This window comes from Xyrauchen texanus, chromosome 3, assembly GCF_025860055.1.
Source record: "Xyrauchen texanus isolate HMW12.3.18 chromosome 3, RBS_HiC_50CHRs, whole genome shotgun sequence".
Taxonomy (NCBI): domain Eukaryota; kingdom Metazoa; phylum Chordata; class Actinopteri; order Cypriniformes; family Catostomidae; genus Xyrauchen; species Xyrauchen texanus.
The window spans coordinates 43,688,232-43,708,621 of record NC_068278.1 but is presented as its reverse complement, the minus strand read 5'-3'; the positions used below and the strand labels follow the sequence as shown (position 1 = coordinate 43,708,621).

Below are 20,390 nucleotides of genomic sequence, written 5' to 3'. Positions count from 1 at the left end.
TATAGTTAACTAAATTAAACAGTACACAATTTAATAACAGTTAAATTATCGTTACTTAATAAAAACACATTTATAACGTATTCCCCCAAAAAATAAGTTAGTCCTAAGGCTCTCTCAATGCGCTTGCCTGCAGCAGGAAGTTGTTCACTGTCGAAATAAAAAGGTAGTTAAATTACATTGGTAACTTGTATGTGTTTGTGCTATGTATTATTAAATATAACACACTATTGGTTAACCTTATTTACCAAACATAGCTCGTGATGCTCGCGAAAGCTGGATAATGCGGTGAAGCGCAGAAGAATGTTTAATATTTGAATCGTGAATGCATGTCATCCACTTGCAATACAAATCTAGATTGATGCTTTCCGTAATAGCAACCCATCAGCTGATGCATCCTTTTGTTTACAATGCTCGATCATCTCTTTTCGGGATGGATTTGGTGTGGTTCCAACCATCCAGGATTTTGTAGTGGTACATTTTTAATATTCTTTTTCATTTTGTCGACTTGGCTCTCTGGAATTCACGCCAGCCTAAGTTTAGGACCAGGCGGCGAATTTCCTGGATTTTATGGTAAGCAATTCACGAATCACATACTTTTTAATCCTCATGTTATGTTTGGGTCATATTTGATCCGTTTACGGTTAGGGGTAAAATGCCTTTGGGTTGTCCTCAACATTGACTAAATGAATATGAAAAAAAAAAATTTTTTTTTTTTTAGGCTTTTATATTTGTTTATATTTATGGAATGTCAAACTTTTTTTATCTCCTACTTTTATGTTTGTCTCAAATCTGACCGGGGGTAAATAATGCTGGTATGCTGGTTCCCTTCGGACTCAGTACACTTGACTTTGCGTAACTGAGCTGAGGCATATGAGGAGTGTTCTTCTACACGACCTAGTTGAAACCTTTCTACAATAACGCCAATTCTAGTTTTGGCTTTGGTGTTTGTCTCTCACCGCATCTGGCGGTCAGTGGATGACATTGCCACCCCTTCCCCTCAAGAGACTGTATTCCGCAGATCTGCCCAGTGTTGCCAACTAGTTTCAATGGAAAGTAGCTTAAAGGTGCGTACACACTGCCAGCGACTTTATCGCTGCAGGTCGCCAGTGGCTGGCGGTGAAGTCGCTAGTGGGTGTTCCCACTACTGGTTGCCTAGTAACGTTTATAAATGACATTCACGGATGTCATTCCATTGCTGTTGACAGCGAATCTCTTTTCTTGCCACTAAAAACAAACATTTTGGAGGGAAAAGACTAAATATAAATGGAATCAGTACATAAAATTCTTTATATCAAAGATGAATGAGAAACCAGGCGTGCTGTTTGCCAGAACGGCTGTTTATCTGCGGCGAAAATGCAAATGCCGTTCTGTCTGGGTCCATACAATCCCCGCGATCTCAGATACACCTTTCCACGCAGTATTTTTCTTAAAAATGTCCTTGTACGTGGGAAGAGACATATCATAGAGCACTGGAAAATTTCTAACAGCAAGAATTAGCCTTTCATCCATCTTTCCGTTACTGCAGGAGCTGAGAGAGAGAGAGAAGGATCACGTGAGCTCTCCCGTGGTCTCTCCTATTGGCTGTCGCTTCCGTTAGTCGCGCCAAAGTTGAACTTTTCTCAACTTTGTCGCGTTGCTGGACACGCCCACATCTAGCGCCAACGGTCGCGACAGCTCGTGTCGCCGGAAGTCGCTGTGCTCGCATTGAAAATGAATGATATTGAGTCGCTGTCGCACGCGATGTCGCTGGCAGTGTGTACCCACCTTAAGCCTGCTCGAAAAGTCGCTACATGATGTCATACGCTAATTAACATATTTGTGACACTGCGTCTCATTTGCAGTTTACATAGTGTCCGCCCTTTACATGTGTTTGCTTCTCTGTGCTTACCGTACATATTGTAATACCCTGTTAATTCCCTCTATACAAATGTAGCAAAATGTAAAATTTGTTACATATTTGAATAAAGTACAATGTACAGAGTTGACTAAGTAAGTGTCTGAATTCAGAAACGGGAATGAACAACCATCTAAAAATCTTGTGATTAAGTGCATGAAAAGAATAAAAATAAACAGTGAAATTAAACTTTTTAAATGTAAAACTAAAGGGGAGCAAACAATGCAGATTCGTGATTGGTCCTTGACAACGCTGGTGCACAAGCGCAGCTCATTCACGTCTATGTCAGCTCCCGTGCGGTCAACTGATTGTGCTGCTCCGCCTTCTTGCTTCGGAGGTGTGCCTCCGAGTCCGAGCAGGAAAGCAAGACCATGCGCTCGCCTAGCAGTATTGGCAACTTTCTTCTACGGAAGTAGCTAAGGTTTGTCCAAAAAGTCGCTAGATTTGTCGCTAGTTGCTTTTTTGAATAAACGTCGCTAAAGAGGTCTGAAAAGTCCCTAAATCTAGCGACTAAGTCGCTAAGTTGGCAACACTGGATCTGCCCCGCACTCCCCGGGAGTTTATAATGAACTGACAAAATCCTGGCACGTGTCCTATTCAAGCTGCGTTCACACTGACAGTTACACGCAGCGACAAAACAAATGGTAAATGGTCTGCGCTTACAGGTCCATAAATATTGGGACATCGACACAATTCTAATCTTTTTGGCTCTATACACCACCACAATGGATTTGAAATGAAACGAACAAGATGTGCTTTAACTGCAGACTTTCAGCTTTAATTTGAGGGTATTTACATCCAAATCAGGTGAACGGTGTAGGAATTACAACAGTTTGTATATGTGCCTCAAACTTTTTAAGGGACCAAAAGTAATGGGACAGATTAACAATCGTAAATCAAACTTTCACTTTTTAATACTTGGTTGCAAATCCTTTGCAGTCTGAAGCCTGAAGTCTGGAACGCATAGGCATCACCAGACGCTGGGTTTCATCCCTGGTGATGCTCTGCCAGGCCTCTACTGCAACTGTCTTCAGTTCCTGCTTGTTCTTGGGGCATTTTCAATTCAGTTTTGTCTTCAGCAAGTGAAATGCATGCTCAATCGGATTCAGGTCAGGTGATTGACTTGGCCATTGCATAACATTCCACTTCTTTCCCTTAAAAAACTCTTTGGTTGCTTTCGCAGTATGCTTCGGGTCATTGTCCATCTGTACTGTGAAGCGCTGTCCAATGAGTTCTGAAGCATTTGGCTGAATATGAGCAGATAATATAGCCCGAAACACTTCAGAATTCATCCTGCTGCTTTTGTCAGCAGTCACATCATCAATAAATACAAGAGAACCAGTTCCATTGGCAGCCATACATGCCCACGCCATGACACTACCACCACCATGCTTCACTGATGAGGTGGTAGGCTTTGGATCATGAGCAGTTCCTTTCCTTCTCCATACTCTTCTCTTCCCATCACTCTGGTACAAGTTGATCTTTGTCTCATCTGTCCATAGGATGTTGTTCCAGAACTGCGAAGGCTTTTTTAGATGTTGTTTGGCAAACTCTAATCTGGCCTTCCTGTTTTTGAGGCTCACCAATGGTTTACATCTTGTGGTGAACCCTCTGTATTCACTCTGGTGAAGTCTTCTCTTGATTGTTGACTTTGACACACATACACCTACCTCCTGGAGAGTGTTCTTGATCTGGCCAACTGTTGTGAAGGGTATTTTCTTCACCAGGGAAAGAATTCTTCGGTCATCCACCACAGTTGTTTTCCGTGGTCTTCCGGGTCTTTTGGTGTTGCTGAGCTCACCGGTGCGATCTTTCTTTTTAAGAATGTTCCAAACAGTTGATTTGGCCACACCTAATGTTTTTGCTATCTCTCTGATGGGTTTGTTTTGATTTTTCAGCCTAATGATGGCTTGCTTCACTGATAGTGACAGCTCTTTAGATCTCATATTGAGAGTTGACAGCAACAGATTCCAAATGCTAATAGCACACTTGAAATGAACTCTGGACCTTTTATCTGCTCCTTGTAAATGGGATAATGAGGGAATAACACACATCTGGCCATGGAACAGCTGAGCAGCCAATTGTCCCATTACTTTTGGTCCCTTAAAAAGTGGGAGGCACATATACAAACTGTAAATGCCCTCAAATTAAAGCTGAAAGTCTGCAGTTAAAGCAAATCTTGTTCGTTTCATTTCAAATCCATTGTGGTGGTGTATAGAGCCAAAAAGATTAGAATTGTGTCGATGTCCCAATATTTATGGACCTGACTGTATATAGCGCTTTTTTTTTAACCTTAGAGGTTAACAAAGAGCTATACACTGTGTCCCAATCACCCATTCACACTCATACACCAATGGCGGCAGAGCTGCCATGCAAGGCGCTAGATGAGAGCTGGCGACTTCCAGCAGCACAAGCGATGCCGAAAGTTGGCGATGCAACAAAGTTGAGAAATGTTTTATTTTATGCAAAAGAAGAGCACATTTCAGGAGCGAAAGCCAATAGGAGAGAAGATGATAGAGCTCACTTGATCCTAATATTTTTATAATAATAATATTAATTGTAAAGAAACCGTGCCGTTTAGACACCATACATTTCACTAGTGACCTAACCGCCAGCCACTGGTGACATGCCAAAGTAGCTGGCAGTGTGACCGCAGCTTCAGCTTGCTCGGACAGCGATTCCACTCTTCTCAATAAAGTGGACCATGGGGAAGACAATAGTTATAATTGCTGAAACAGGACAATAGGCACAGTAAGAGACAGTGCAGTCTGACCAGTTCATATTTCTAGTGTGAAATTGTAAGATAAAACGGGTAATGCAAAAAGATATTACAATTTAATAGAAAATGCTGTGAATGGAAACATAACATACTATGACATAGTATTCAGCAGATAAGCTTATACTATATACAACTTTCTTCAGTTAAACAAAGACAAAACTGAAGTCATTGTGTTTGGAAACAAAGATGACGTTCTCAAGGTGAATGCATACCTTGACGCTAGGGGTCAAACAACTAAAAATCAAGTCAGGAATCTTCGTGTGTCTCTAAGAGTCAGACCTTAGTTTCAGTAGTCATGTCAAAGCAATAACTAAATCAGCATACTATCATCTGAAAAATATTGCAAGAATTAGGTGCTTTGTTTCCAGTCAAGACCTAGAGAAACCTGTGCATGCTTTCATCACCAGCAGGGTGGATTATTGTAATGGACTCCTCACTGGCCTTCCCAAAAAGACCATAAGACAGTTGCAGCTCATACAGAACGCTGCTGCCAGGATTCTGAGCAGAACCAGAAAATATGAACATATCACACCAGTCCTCAGGTCTTTACACTGGCTCCCAGTTACATTTAGGATTGATTTTAAAGTATTATTACTGGTATATAAATCACTCAATGGGCTAGGACCTCAATATATTGCAGATATGCTCACTGAATATAAACTCAACAGATCACTCAGATCATTAGGATCACATCAGCTAGAAATACCAAGGGTTCACTCTAAGCAAGGAGAGTCTGCTTTTAGCTATTATGCCAGCCGCAGCTGGAACCAGCTTCCAGAAGAGATCAGATGCGCTCCTACAGTAGTCACATTCAAATCCAGACTCAAAACACATCTGTTTAGCTGTGCATTTACTGAATGAGCACTGTGCCACTGTGTGTCCGACTGTTTGTACTGTATTTTATTTTATTTTATTCTAAACTGTTTCAATTATTCTTATTTTAATCTCTTCTATGTAAAGCACTTTGAATTACCATTGTGTATGAAATGTGCTATATAAATAAACTTGCCTTGCCTATATGGACATATCAGTTATTGGGCCAGATAGAAGTGACAAAAAATTAAGTACAATATTTTATGAATACAGTAGCAGCAAACAAATTCAGGTAGATAATGCAGAAATGTGCAAAATTGCAAAGGGAGTTGGATGGTGTTCAGTTGAGTGTGTGTGTTTTCAGACCAGTCTCTGAGTGTTGAGTTGTCTGATGGCTTTGGGGAAGAAACTGTTACACAGCCTGGCTGTTAGGGCCCGGATGCGTCGGTACCTTTTGCCAGACGGCAGGACGGTGAAGAGTTTGTGTAAGGGGTGTGTGGGATCATCCACAATGCTGGTGGCTTTGCGGATGCAGCGTGTGGTGTAAAAGTCTTTGATGGAGGGAAGGGAGACCCCGATGATCTTCTCAGCTGTCCTCGCTATCTTCTGGAGTGTCTTGTGATCCGAAACGGTGCAATTTCCAAACCAGGCAGTGATGCAGCTAGTCAGTATGCTCTCGATAGTCCCTCTGTAGAATGTGGTGAGGATGGGGGGTGGGAGATGAGCATTTCACAGCCTTTGCAGAAAGTAGAGACGCTGCTGGGTTATATGATATTGGTTATGGAGCTGGTGTTGAGGTACCCTCGCTGTTCTAAGGACTATGCACGCACGGCCCCCATTTGGGCTAATCAGCCGTGGAGAGGGATAAATGCGGCAGAATGCAACAGTTCGGGAGAGAGAGCCATGCGTGCATTTTGTTTAAGTTCTTTTTAAATATAATTTTTAATGTTCAGCCGGTTCCCACCTCCTGCTTTCCCATCCTTAACTATGAACACCATATTACAGGCTAGAGCGCCATCCACGAGATGCCTTTGCAGACTGAAATGGAGTGTGTTCTCTAATTGGTGCTTTTCACAAGGCAAAGCCCCAGTGAACTGCCCCATACCTAAAATTTTTTAATTTCTTAAGAGTGAATGGACACAGGGCTCACTGGCCTCTTCACGGGCATGGACGAACAGTGTGTCCTTACAATTATTATGTTTTGCAGCAGGATAGTCTTCTCAAGACACATTCACAATGTTTTGCAGCCTAGACATAACATCTCTCTCAAAACAATTTGTCTAGTGTGCTTGCCATTTTATTGGCCAAATATATACTTATGCCTGTCACAGGTTAACCTAGTGACTCTATAAACTTGGACTTACAAACATACACCCATTTCACGGATACTGTGCATTGCCGGCAATATTTACATCTGTGTACACATCAGGAACGTGTTATGGATCTTTTGCTTTGTTTAGTCCAAAGTTTGTCACTGCTGTGTTTTGTTAAAGTTTGCAACTCTTTATAGTTTTTCTTAAAGTTTGTCATTATTTTCCTAAATGAATAGAATGCCAGAACACGCAATAATTTATATGATAATTACCTTTATTTTCCACAAACCTTATTGCAGTTAAACTTCCCGGTTCACACTCTGCACAACCAAACCCATAATCCAGGTTAAACTGTTTTTTAAAGCAACAGCCACATCACTTCCTGGGGAAGATACCATTTTGGGTGTGATGTCAGAGGAGGGGGGATTTGGAAACAGTTGTGTTTGTCATATACTTTGTTGTTAAACCCTTTTTCTGTTAATGGTTGTTGTTTTAGCTGTTTGTAAGGTTTAAGTGTTGTGTTGGGTGTTTATATTATTTAAATTGATTGTTACAAACGTTTTAGTTTTGTACCTCTGGTTGGTATGCCCTATAGGCGGGGCTTCAGCCTATAAATAAGCTTGCTGGCTTAAAGGATAGCAGTTTTTTGATTGTGAACTTGTATAGTAAGCAGTGTTGCGAACGTTGGGCCATTTGGTTTAGCCAAAATTAGCACATTGTTGCTGTTTTCTTTCCGTTTTGTACAGTTTTTATTTATTTTTGTTTCTCCTGCACTGTAAATATTTTAGCACTCTCCAATAAAACACCATTTTGGATTTTGCATCAACTTTTTTGTACAGCACGTCATTTCCTTTTTTTCCACTCCAACTGTTTGGCCTTCCCACATATGGTGTCAGAAGTGGGATCCTCCCACCAGTGAGTGACGTGCCTGCATAAGGTAATGCCCTGCTGACATGCCACCCAAAACGAGGGGTCAGCCTGAAGAGGGCACAGATGCAGTAATGGACCAAGTTGTTGTTGGAGGTGTTGCCGAGGAGAGATTGCTGCCTGTGGAAATCCCAGCCACTGGGGGAGATGCTGCCATCACAGTGCTGGCACAAATGTTTCAGTCATTCATGCAGTATCAAAAGGACCGGGATGAAAGGCAGGAGAGAGAGACTTCTCGCCGTGAACAAAATTACAAGGTCCTCAGCCACCAGGTCACCCAAATGCAGCTAGACATGGAGCGGACAAGACATGGAGCTTCGGAAGGAGCTGCAAAGCGGGTGATAGACCATGAACCTCGAATAGCCAAGCTGGAGGACAGTGATGATATTGAACACTACCTTACAACTTTTGAAAGACTTGCAGAGGTGTATCAGTGGTCAAGGGGCGACTGGGCCGTTCGTCTTATTCCCTTGCTAACTGGCAAGGCCCGAAGTGCTTTTTGTGGCTATGAATCCCTCACAAACCAGAGACTATGACCAAGTGAAAGCTGCAATTCTAAAAAAATATGAAATCGGTGCAGAGACATACCGGTTAAGATTCCGGTCCCTTAGTACCCCTGCCGATGAGACCCCTACGGAACTCTATATCCGACTGAAGGACTTGTTCTCCAAATGGGTACACTTTGAGCAAAGTAGTAAGAGGGACATTATGGAGTCACTTGTGTTGGAGCAGTTCCTGCGAGTGTTATACCCTGAGGTGAGGACTTGGGTAAAGGAAAGAGATCCTGACACCGCTGCAGAAGCTGCAACATTGGTTGAGGCCTACATTGCTGCACGAAAGAGACCTGGAACCACTGGATATGCTGGCATCCTCCACTCTTCGAAGGGTAAGTCTGATGGGTTTGGGGTGGGTTCAAACTCTCAAAGTGGCCCTAAAATGTTTAAGCTCATTCATTCTAAACCCCCATTAGCCACAATGCCCCAGCCAACAGTTAAGGGAGAGATTGTTGTATGTTATAACTGTGGTGAGCCAGGTCATACTAGGCCCTTTTGCCCACTCAAAAAGCCTAAGACAACTGGTCTTTGTTATATGCCGCAGCCAGAACAGTTAAGAACACAGACCGATCGGGAGCCAGTCATCACTGTACTGTTAAATGTAAACCCCTTCCAGCATTGGTGGACACAGGTTGTTTCCATACTCTGGTACAGGCCCAATATATACCCAGAGATTCCTGGAGTGAAGGAGATGCGGTAACAGTTTGTTGTGTGCATGGGGATAGCACTGAGTTACCTACTGCTGAGGTTTATATTGAGGTCTGTAATCAGTCATATCTGATGAATGTGGGTGTTGCTACCAAGCTGCCCTATCCTGTACTGTTAGGTACTGACTTCCCTGTACTAGCGGAATTGGTGCAAGAGACTGTATGGTGTGGTGTTGTCATGAGAGCCCAAGCAAAGCAGCTTACTCAGGTTCCACAGCCCCAAGAAATAACATCAGACACACTGCGAGAAATGCCCTTCAGCTCGGAGACTAGTTTAGGTGAGTCACGGCCTACAGAGCAGGAAAGGCTGCAGAAACGCAGGGAGTGGGTTGAGGGGTTGTTGGAAACTTCAGAGGAAGCTGAAGAAGGGGCAGAAGAACCCGAACTCACTGAAGCAGACTTAGTTGTCCCAGGTAGTCTAGCCCAACTTCAGCGTGAGAACTCAACCTTGACTGAATGTTTAAACCAGGCTGAGGAGACTGAGGGTGTTGTGTCTTTGCTCGGTGAGACTTTTGTGGTACAAAATTGTATTTTGTACCGACAGAGTAAGGAAGACGGACTGCAGCTGGTAGTACTTAAGGCATACAGGAAGGAGGTATTAGAACTTGGGCATTCTATTCCCTGGTCAGGTCACTTGGCTTTTATGAATACATGAATGCGAATTGCAAAAAGATTTTACTGGCCAAAGATGTACAGTGAGGTTAAGGAGTTCTGTAAATCTTGTCCAGAATGCCAGCTCACTACTGGCCGTACTCCTGCCTACGCACCCCTTATACCACTTCCTGTAGTTGACACTCCTTTTAGCTTAATAGGAGTTGACGTAGTTGGGCCTGTGGAAAAGAGTCAGAGAGGGAACAGATTTATCTTGGTTATTTGCGATCACGCTACCAGGTACCCTGAGGCATATCCATTACGAGAGGTCACAGCTAAGCAAATAGCCACTGTACTCCTACGATTTTTCTCTCAGGTTGGCATACCTCAGGAAGTGCTTACAGATCAGGGTTCAAACTTCATGAGCCACACCCTACAAAAATTATATCAATTGCTGGGCATAAAGAGAGTACTGAACCACCCCTTACCATCCTCAGACTGATGGTCTTGTTGAACGTTTCAACCAGACCTTGAAAACCATGCTGAAGAAATATGTTTCTGACACTGGCAAGGACTGGGACAAGTGGCTTCCATTCCTCCTGTTTGCATATAGGGAGGTGCCTCATGCATCTACAGGGTTCTCGCCATTTGAACTGCTGTATGCTCACCATGTCAGAGGGCCTCTGGATGTATTGAGGGAGAGTTGGGAGGCCACTGATAAACCAGATAAGAAAAACATTCTCTCTTACATACTGAAGATGAGCGAGCATCTGCAGAAGACAACAGCCCTTGCACAAGAAAATCTCCTGCAGTCTCAAAAACGACAAAAAGAGTGGTACGACCGAACAGCCAGATTCCGTACATTTGAGCCAGGTGAGAAGGTCTTGTTGTTGTTACAAACGAGTGAGCATAACCTGCTGGCTAAGTGGCAGGGCCCCTACCAAATAAAGCGGAAAGTGGGTCCTGTGACATATGAGATAGAGATCCTATCCAGGACCCATCCCTTGCAAATCTTCCATGTTAACATGTTGAAGAAGTGGTATGCTCGTTCTACACAACCAGAATCTACGTCTGAGGAAGTACCGGGAACCACAAATGCTTTGTTCGTGAGATCCGTGGAGGGAGAGGAGGAAATAGAGGAACAATACCTGCCTGGTCGTCAGGGGAACAGTCAGCTGAACTTTGAGCACCTGGAAGATGGTCAAAAGCTGGAACTTTTACAATGCATCCCAGCCCAATTATTTATGGAGACACCTGGCAGAACAAACGTTATCCACCATCACATTACTCTCAAAGATTCCAAACCCATTCATCAGCCAATATACCGGGTCCCAGAAAGACTTCTACCAGTTATGAAGGAGGAGTTGGAGACCATGCAGAGCCTTGGTGTTATTGAACCTTCAACCAGTGAATGGAGCAATCTCATTGTCCTAGTGCCTAAGAAGGATGGCAGTCTTAGATTCTGTCTGGATTTCCGTAAGCTCAATAGTGTGAGCAAATTTGACCCGTATCCCATGCCAAGAGTGGATGAAGTAGTGGAGAGTCTTGGAAGAGCGAAGTATCTCACCACACTTGACCTCTGCAAGGGATATTGGCAGGTTCCATTAAGTTCAGAGAGCAAGGAGGTGACCGCATTTAAAACACCCTTTGGACATTTTCAGTTCCGTGTCCTTCCCTTTGGGCTTCACGGAGCTCCGGCTACTTTCCAAAGGATGATGGACCAGATCCTCCGGGAACTGAGAAGTTTGCTGCTGCATACTTAGATGACATAATCATCTATAGCCAAACTTGGCAGGAGCATATGGGTCATCTGAAGGACGTGCTACTGAGAATTAAGAATGCTGGTCTAACCATCCGCGCAGACAAATGTACCTTAGCCAGGACTGAGACACAATACCTAGGGTATGTGCTGGGTCATGGAGTAATACGTCCACAGGTGGGGAAAGTGGAGGCCATCAAGAATGCAGAACGGCCAGTGACCAAGAAACAGGTCCGTTCTTTCCTTGGACTTGTGGGGTGGTACAGGCGTTTTATCCCAAACTTCTCTGAACTAGCTGTTACCCTAACTGATTTAACTAAAAAAGACAAGCCAAATAAAGTTAACTGGACTCAGGACTGTGAGAGGGCTTTCCAGGACCTAAAGGATTCCTTATGCACAGAGCCTGTTTTACAGACTCCCGACTTGGAAAAGACTTTCACTGTGCAGACTGATGCTTATGAGAATGGTATTGGGGCTGTACTGCTTCAAGAAGGTCAAGGTCAGCTCCAACCAATTGCCTACATCAGCAGGAAGCTCCTTCCCCGTGAATCCAGGTATTCCACAGTAGAGAAGGAGTGTCTGGCAATTAAATGGGCATTGGACGCTTTACGATATAACCTGGTGGGACGCAAATTCACACTTGAGACTGATCACAGAGCATTGGCCTGGTTGGGCCGTATGAGAGACACCAATGCTCGTATCACGAGATGGTTTTTAGCCATCCAGCCATTTGACTTTGAAATTTTGTACAAAGCTGGATCACAAAATTGTACAGCAGATTATCTCTCTAGGACACCTCAGGTGTCTGAGGAAGGGGGGAGAAATGTCACAGGTTAACCTAGTGACTCTATAAACTTGGACTTACAAACATACACCCATTTCACGGATACTGTGCATTGCCGGCAATATTTACATCTGTGTACACATCAGGAACGTGTTATGGATCTTTTGCTTTGTTTAGTCCAAAGTTTGTCACTGCTGTGTTTTGTTAAAGTTTGCAACTCTTTATAGTTTTGTCATTATTTTCCTAAATGAACAGAATGCCAGAACACGCAATAATTTATATGATAATTACCTTTATTTTCCCACATATTTTCCACAAACCTTATTGCAGTTAAACTTCCCGGTTCACACTCTGCACAACCAAACCCATAATCCAGGTTAAACTGTTTTTTAAAGCAACAGCCACATCACTTCCTGTGGAAGATACCATTTTGGGTGTGATGTCAGAGGAGGGGGGATTTGGAAACAGTTGTGTTTGTCATATACTTTGTTGTTAAACCCTTTTTCTGTTAATGGTTGTTGTTTTAGCTGTTTGGAAGGTTTAAGTGTTGTGTTGGGTGTTTATATTATTTAAATTGATTGTTACAAACGTTTTAGTTTTGTACCTCTGGTTGGTATGCCCTATAGGCGGGGCTTCAGCCTATAAATAAGCTTGCTGGCTTAAAGGATAGCAGTTTTTTGATTGTGAACTTGTATAGTAAGCAGTGTTGCGAACGTTGGGCCATTTGGTTTAGCCAAAATTAGCACATTGTTGCTGTTTTCTTTCCGTTTTGTACAGTTTTTATTTATTTTTGTTTCTCATGCACTGTAAATATTTTAGCACTCTCCAATAAAACACCATTTTGGATTTTGCATCAACTTTTTTGTACAGCACGTCATTTCCTTTTTTTCCACTCCAACTGGTTGGCCTTCCCACAATGCCCCTCTTTTTAAGACCGTTGTGCTCCCAAAGTTACAGGCACTTCATTATAAATAAACGTCCTTTATGACTGGGTTCGTGAAAGGGTTAATTCATACTATATGACCATAGTTCATATATATATGAGCGTCATGTTTCCTCTCTGGAAGGTTATGTCCTGTAATGCGGCATGATTGGAATCTATTCCCCATATGCGTCAGCTTAGTGACGCAATGTCAAGTGTACTGAGTCGTAAGAGAACATCTTGGTTTCGTACGTAACTTTGGTTCCTTGAGACGAGGGGAACGAGATATTGCATAAGCTGGCAGCACTACAAGACTCAGAGTTCTTAGAGGTGCGAGTGATGCGCTCTTTGCCCCTCAGTCAGAAAATTTGGAGGAATGGTGTTTGCGTGCCCGCTTTTATTGCAGACAGCCTCGTAGCTGGAATTGCCATTACTGTAGAAAGGTTTCAACTAGGTCTTGTACAGAGGTCCCCAACTCCCGTGTTGCGACCCAGTACAGGGCCATGGAAGAGTTTCTACCTAGTGGCAAGAACGTTATGGGAAAAATATCTGTGCAGCACTGATATACGCCCTTTGCCCTTCATGAAGCACTATCCAAATTTCAGAAAACATCAGCTCCACTCTTCCTATAGATCAAGTTACTGTTTATAAACAAACGTTCTTTGTTCTGGTTATTTTGATTACCCAGAAAAGAACTGCTGTCTATGGGCGGTTCGCTCAAATTGCGCTGAAACTGCCCAAAATGCTGTTTTTGGGGATGAAACACCCCATTTTCAACAGATTATTGGAGATTAGGGTTTTTTCAGGAAAAACACAGGATTTTACAGAAATGATGAAACTTCACGGGTCACTATCATTGTTATCAGCTCTATTAGACACAACTGACCCGCAGCAGCTGTTGGTGGATATGAACTTCTTTACGAAGAAATCACGCAAACTTTTAATTTTCAAAGTGCTGTAGCTGTGAGAAATATGAGGTCAAATATGATCTAACAATGATCTTATATAATCAAGACCACTACGGTATATAATATAGCAGAAGAAAGAGATCCGGTCTCCACCACCGCAGAACATGGACTACTGTTTGTGAAAGGATAAGTGAATAAAAATAATGTCATACTGTGAAAATGATATCTTTGCATTTATTTTGAATGCAGTAAATAATTTTGTTCAATCGAAATGGATGTTATTAAGTTTTGATATGGAATATGATCATACTGAAGTAAGACTATTATTAGTTATTGTATGTGGGTTAATAATTTAAGCAGTAAAGATACACGTTGCATGTCTAGTGGTAGTTTTTAATTTTAATGTATAACATTTCTTAAGCTTTAGAAGTGTGTTAAACATGTGAGGATGTGTGTTCATCAACCTATTACATGTCCGACATAATTATACAGGCTCACTGAACCAAGTTTAAACTTGTTTTGCTGATATTTCAGAATACACATACTTTCTTCACTGTGAACCATAGATATTCCTTTATAATAACCTTTATTAACATTGAAATACATTATTACAAGGAGCCTGGGTAGCTCAGTGAGTATTGACACTGACTACCACCCATGCAGTCACGAGTTCGAATCCAGGGTGTGCTTAGTGACTCCAGCCAGGTCTCCTAAGCAACCAAATTGGCCCGGTTGCTAGGGAGGGTAGAGTCACTCGCCTAAACATGTTGTGATAAAATGCGCATATTGACTGTCTCAGAAGGGGAGGCAACTGAGACTTGTCCTCCACCACCTGGCTTGAGGTTAGAAACCGTGGCACCATGAGGACCTAGTAAACACAAATGAAACAAAATAAAATCTATCGGCATAGATTTTTGCCGATAAACAATAGTTCTGTCACAGATTAATCAGTAAAACCGATATATCGGTCTACCTCTAGCTTTCAATACTGCTGTGAAGCTTTTCTTGAGTGAAGAGTGTCACAAGATCTCTTAAAGAGATAATTATCATAATTGTTGCTTTGACTTTATCAAAATTAGCAATGATTTCACAACAAAAAACATAAAATATATACTTCCAGAAGATCAGAAACGTTCACCAGGAGGCAGTAGACATCTAATACGTTGGATACACAGGGTTTCAAAGTTTTTATAATGATGATGTAGAGGCTTTAGAAAATCATGTATGAAATATGATACACACAGCTTTATAGGGTTAATATTTGCAGATATTATACACACACTACTCTACTACACATCTACACATACTGCCAAAACTATGTGTAGGGCACACACATTTGTAGTTGTACAACTGCACAGTGTTGATTTGACAATGCTGACAATGTATTTGTTCATATGGTTTTATTTGTTACCGGGTTTATGTTTTTCATTCAAACAATCACAATTTCAAAGTAATCCAAGTATCAGCTTATTTTAAGTACTGTAAATCCTTACAGTAATGCTAAGTATTTACTGTATATCTTCTGTACACATGTAATACCACGACTGACATATATAGGTAACCAGGTCTTTCCAGTTAAAATTCTACTATGTAAGTGTTCAGTGTGAAAGCATTTAGGTTAGCTTATGGCAGTTTTTATGCTCATAATTAATAGATGATCTACTGAAAATCAATTGTTCTCTATATGGGTCATTTATGACATGAACATCAAAGTTGTCATTGTTTTTAAACATAACTGAAGGTTTTAGACAGATTCATATCATGCAAGTAACTGAGTTAGAAATGGCCTTGTGTATTTACAGATTTCATCTTCTATGCCTTACGTCATGAGGAGTTAACCTCTTTTCTCTACAACATCATCCTGCTGTTGTGGCTTGGACCCTGTCAGGAGAGAAGATGGGGCACCTTTGTCTTCCTCGCTCTCTCCTTCCTCTCAACTGTGCTTCTACCTCCCATTTATGCCCTCTTTCTCTTTGTCACCGGTGATGAAGCCAGCAGGGTCAGTGGATACTCAGCTACTCATCTGGCCCTGTTCACAGCTCAGTGTCGCCAGGTGAAGCAGAGGAGAGTCCTGCGTCATGTTCCTGTCTGGTTCTTGCCTTGGTTCTTCTTACTGCTCGACCTCTTCCTGCTTCCAAGTGCTCCAGGCCTGCTGCACTTTTATGCCATTTGCCTGGGACTCAACTGTATCCTTTACACTGATATTATTTTGTGGCATCCAAGAACTGTTATGAATTGAATTCCATGAACTGGTCTGTTTATTATGTGTAATCCTTAACATATTATACAGACAATAAAGAGTTCATTGATGTATTGCAGCAGTTAGAAAGAAGGGGGGGTTGTGTCTGCTTGCCAAAATGGGCCTACATCCCAGTTACTTCTCATCCACACCTGCCATCTTACGTCAGTTCTTCAGAAAGGTTATTGTGAGCTTTTTGGAATATTGTTATTTTAAGTTTAAAAGCTTTTATTTGTCTTATACAGTGCAATTTATTAAGGAGCATCTCTTGAGTAAAGTTATTTAAATTATTGAGCATTATTTTATTGTGTAATAGACCGGAGCCTTGTGTTGAGCCATCTCGGATGGGACACATGCCATCAGTCAGTAGATCCCAGTTGGAAGATCATTCACATGTGCTGCCATGGCAGCATTCTGTGTCTGAGTGGCATGAGGAGTCTTTGTTGGCAAGAGATGTGCATTTGCTAGAGGAGCAGATGCTAAAGGCTGGGATATTAGCATCACTACAGGATGCACCTGAGGGTGCGGATAAAGTTGAAGTGCCCAAGTCCTCTGTATCCTCATTACGGTTAGTGCAGTTTATACTGTATTTGAACATATACAAATTTGTTTCTCTAAAGCTTAACCACCTTTAAATGTCTTTAACGCAATATTTCACCCAAAAGTAAAAATTCTCTCATCATTTACCCACTTGCCATCCCAGATGTGTATGATTTTCTTTCCTCTGCTGAACAAAAACAAAGATATTTCAGCTCTGTACATCCTCACAATGCAAGTGAATCATTACCAAAATTTTGAAGCACATAAAGGCAGCATAAAAGTAATCTATATGACTCCAGTGGTTAAATCCATATCTTCAGAAGTGATATGATAAGTGTGGGTAAGAAACAGATCAATATTTAAGTCCATTATTTACTATCAATCTCCACTTTTATATTCTTTTGTTTTTGGCTATCCACATTATTCGTGCATAATGCTGTTCAGACACCCCCTATTGGACTTCCTTCCCTTAGTGCCATAAGGGAAAAAAATGTATAGTAAAAAAGGACTTAAATATTGATCTGTTTATGTTGCTTCTGAAGATATCGATTTAGCCACTGATGTCTTATGGATTCACTAGCATTGTGACCTACAGAGCTGAAATATTCTTCTAAATATCTTGTTTGTGTTCAGCAGAAAAAATAAAGTTATACACTTCTGGGATGGCATAATTATTAGAGAATTTTCATTTTTGGATGTACCATACCTTAAAAATATATGCTATACACTTATGACTTATGATACCATTGTATTTGCTAGACTTATCATTACAGGGTTCCAATGGTCTTGGAAAACCCAGAAATGTCAGGGAATGTTTTAATTGTGATTACCAGGCCTGGAAAGTCATTGCAATTTTTTAAATCTTAAATGTCATAGAAATGTCTTTTGTGGATATATATATTTTTGTAGTATTCCTCTGCATTAAAATGATCTCATCAGCTTGATATTGCTCTTGTGTAGAGTATAACTTGCTTGCAAGCTGATTTGTGATTTCAATGAGTACTAATCAGTCTGAATCAAAAAAAAATTTAAGATGTGTATCCAGTAATCACAAATGACTGAAAAAGTCATGGAATTTCATTAATCGTTGGGAACCTTGTTATTAACATATAGCGATTTATAGTGATGTCTTGTATGATGCTGACTTTATTGCCTGTGCATCTAAAGAACAAACTCTTGTCCTATCAGGTTGCAGCAGCTGGAAAAGATGGGTTTTCCTACAGAAAAAGCTGTTGTGGCTCTTGCTGCTACTGGGCAGCTGGATGGAGCTATTTCTTTACTTATCGATGATCAGATTGGGAAGGAGGCAGTGGTCATCTCTAAAGGGAAGAAGTCACCATCGTACTAGCTCCTGGATATTCAAACCATTTATGGAATTTTTCCAAGTTGTTTAATTGCACTGACTTTGGATCATCTCATTACATTACTTGCAAGTTAAGCATGGCATTGCTCTTGATCTAGAAGGCAGAGATTAAGATTAACTGTTACTATGCATTAACCAGTTACTTCATAACTCTTGGGTGGAGTCCAGTTGATGATGGGTGATGTGGAAGATTAATATATTTATATTATGGTGTTGGCAGCTGTTACGGTTAAAGTTGAAATAATGGGAAAATGTACTCCAAGCCACGATCAAATTGTCCCAATGGATGAGACTTGGATGTTTATTATGATCCAACAAACTTCTCCATTGACATTGTGTCATTAAACCCACATTAGTAGATTGTCACGCCAGGAGGAGCATGTGCGTATGTTAGTATGTGATCCCTATTTTAGTTTCTTGGTAACATAATTACCATATTACTCATATTACCAAACATTCAGAAAGTTTAGCTGTTTCATTGATGAAAATGTGAATTGTATTAAAAAGGAACACAAAGTTTATTTATTTTTTTCAACACCAATTGGTAAATGCACACTGGCGAGACTAATTCACACAGTTTTGAAATGAAAAAAATACAAGTGACGTTACATGAATTGGTATACAGTATAAGGAAAACATCAACTGCTAATATTCATCTATAAATAATTAATACAACAACAATATTTATATAGTAATACAAAGACAGTCATGGAAAGTAAGTTCTTGAGGAAGGAATCCAGTCCTATGCATGTGCATGTAGCTGTGATGGAAAGACATCCATGAAACATAAAAGAGACACACTCCCATAGCTCATGCAATTGCGCCTTTGTTTTGAAAGGGTTACTGCATGTAACATTTTTATGTAATAACTGTTTATCTAAAGTAGAGGAGAATCATAAAATGTAATTCAGAACCACATAAACCCCTGCTCACTGGCATCTTTTAGCAAAAAACAACTGACAATGTTTTCATTAAATCGAATCTAGCTACAGTTTCAGTCAATTTCTATGAGGGAGAGAAACAAAGAGGCATTCTTCTATTGCAATTACATTTAGCTATATTAACAACACGTTCTCACTCCCAAGGCGTCAAAGACTGAAGCATGTGCAAGAGACCAGCACGTCAATCTACAGACGCTAAAAGTGCCCTTTGGCGCAAGTGCGTTTTTTTCTATGAGAAACCTTTGACGTCAACTGACTGACGTGATGGGCGTTCCAATTTTAACATCGTTTAATTATACGTTGGGGTACAATTTTGTCATGGTGACTTGTTGGGGGTATGCTTTTCATTTCATTTGAAATATGTATGCACTGTGGTTAATATTTAATCTGTTGTTTATCTGTCTACACATCCTGCACTGATCCTGTTTCATTCCAGGTGTATTCCGAGTCTTACAATCATTTTATGTAAAGAGCAAACCTAAATGTAGGTTTTTATTCACCGTTCACAGTCACCCGGCATCCACTGTAACACATCCTGTACAAGTGTTGTTATAACCAAGGGTGTAGCCAGTGAATTACTTTTGGGTGGGCCTCAATAAAAATGGATGTGCCAAGTTTTTGGCCAAATTTGTTTTGAGCCAAATTTTCATTTACAACAGAGAAGCAGCGCATTCAAACAGTTCTTTCACACTTTCAGAAATTATAATATACGCATTTTTTAAAACTGTTTTATTAATATATTTGAAGTAAAAATATCTCTAAAACCTTAATTGGCTACGCCACTGGTTATAACAAATTTTATGTGAAACGGCTTTGACGTCAGAGACTCAAGCGATTTTACCATTGGCTCTCGCTTGTCTCGTGACTGATTGTCAGCTCAATTACGAATGTACATGTATATTTTGAATGAGATGTGCTGGTAGAGTCAGGATGACACATGATTGAGATGAAACCTTCAGTTTCTATAAATAGTGTAATGTAAATCAGAGTGTCTTTCATATTTTATATTGTTGATTATTGGTTAGGTTTAGAAATGGGGTTGGGTTAGGGGATCTAAAATATTATATATGATTTTATAATGTAATATCACACTAATATATTTACAAGTATTACAAAACATTGAGGTTAAGCACACAAAATAATATTCAAAGATTGATAACTGACGACAAAGTTTTCTCGTTGAAAACAATGGGGTTTCTTACCGCATCATGAAGAGGACGCCAAGGGGCTCCTTTGCACAAGCGTCAAAATTGGACGCATATGGAATGAGAATGGGTTGATATTAAAGTTTACAAATGTTGAGATTGGACATTTATGTCCTTAACTTGTCCTTCCTCTTTGAAAAACAAAGTGTTT

General features: G+C 40.9%; 1 protein-coding gene across 1 annotated transcript; it reads left to right on the top strand.

The window, feature by feature from the left end:
• On the top strand, positions 1-20,365 carry LOC127627690 (rhomboid domain-containing protein 3-like). Its single transcript, XM_052104186.1, has 5 exons — positions 1-570; positions 15,754-16,137; positions 16,242-16,371; positions 16,507-16,758; positions 17,919-20,365. Exons 1-5 carry the CDS (start codon positions 408-410, stop codon positions 18,076-18,078), a joined length of 1,089 nt encoding a protein of 362 aa, XP_051960146.1. The 5' UTR covers positions 1-407; the 3' UTR covers positions 18,079-20,365.
• Positions 20,366-20,390: the final 25 nt, after the last annotated feature.

Bases quoted from the DNA above. Each gene is read 5' to 3' on its own strand.
- LOC127627690 (XM_052104186.1), top strand. From the start codon at position 408: ATGCTCGATCATCTCTTTTCGGGATGGATTTGGTGTGGTTCCAACCAT. The intron at 16,138-16,241 runs GTATCCTTTACA...CATATTATACAG, and splicing joins CATTTGCCTGGGACTCAACT to ACAATAAAGAGTTCATTGAT. The intron at 16,372-16,506 runs GTTATTGTGAGC...ATTGTGTAATAG, and splicing joins TACGTCAGTTCTTCAGAAAG to ACCGGAGCCTTGTGTTGAGC.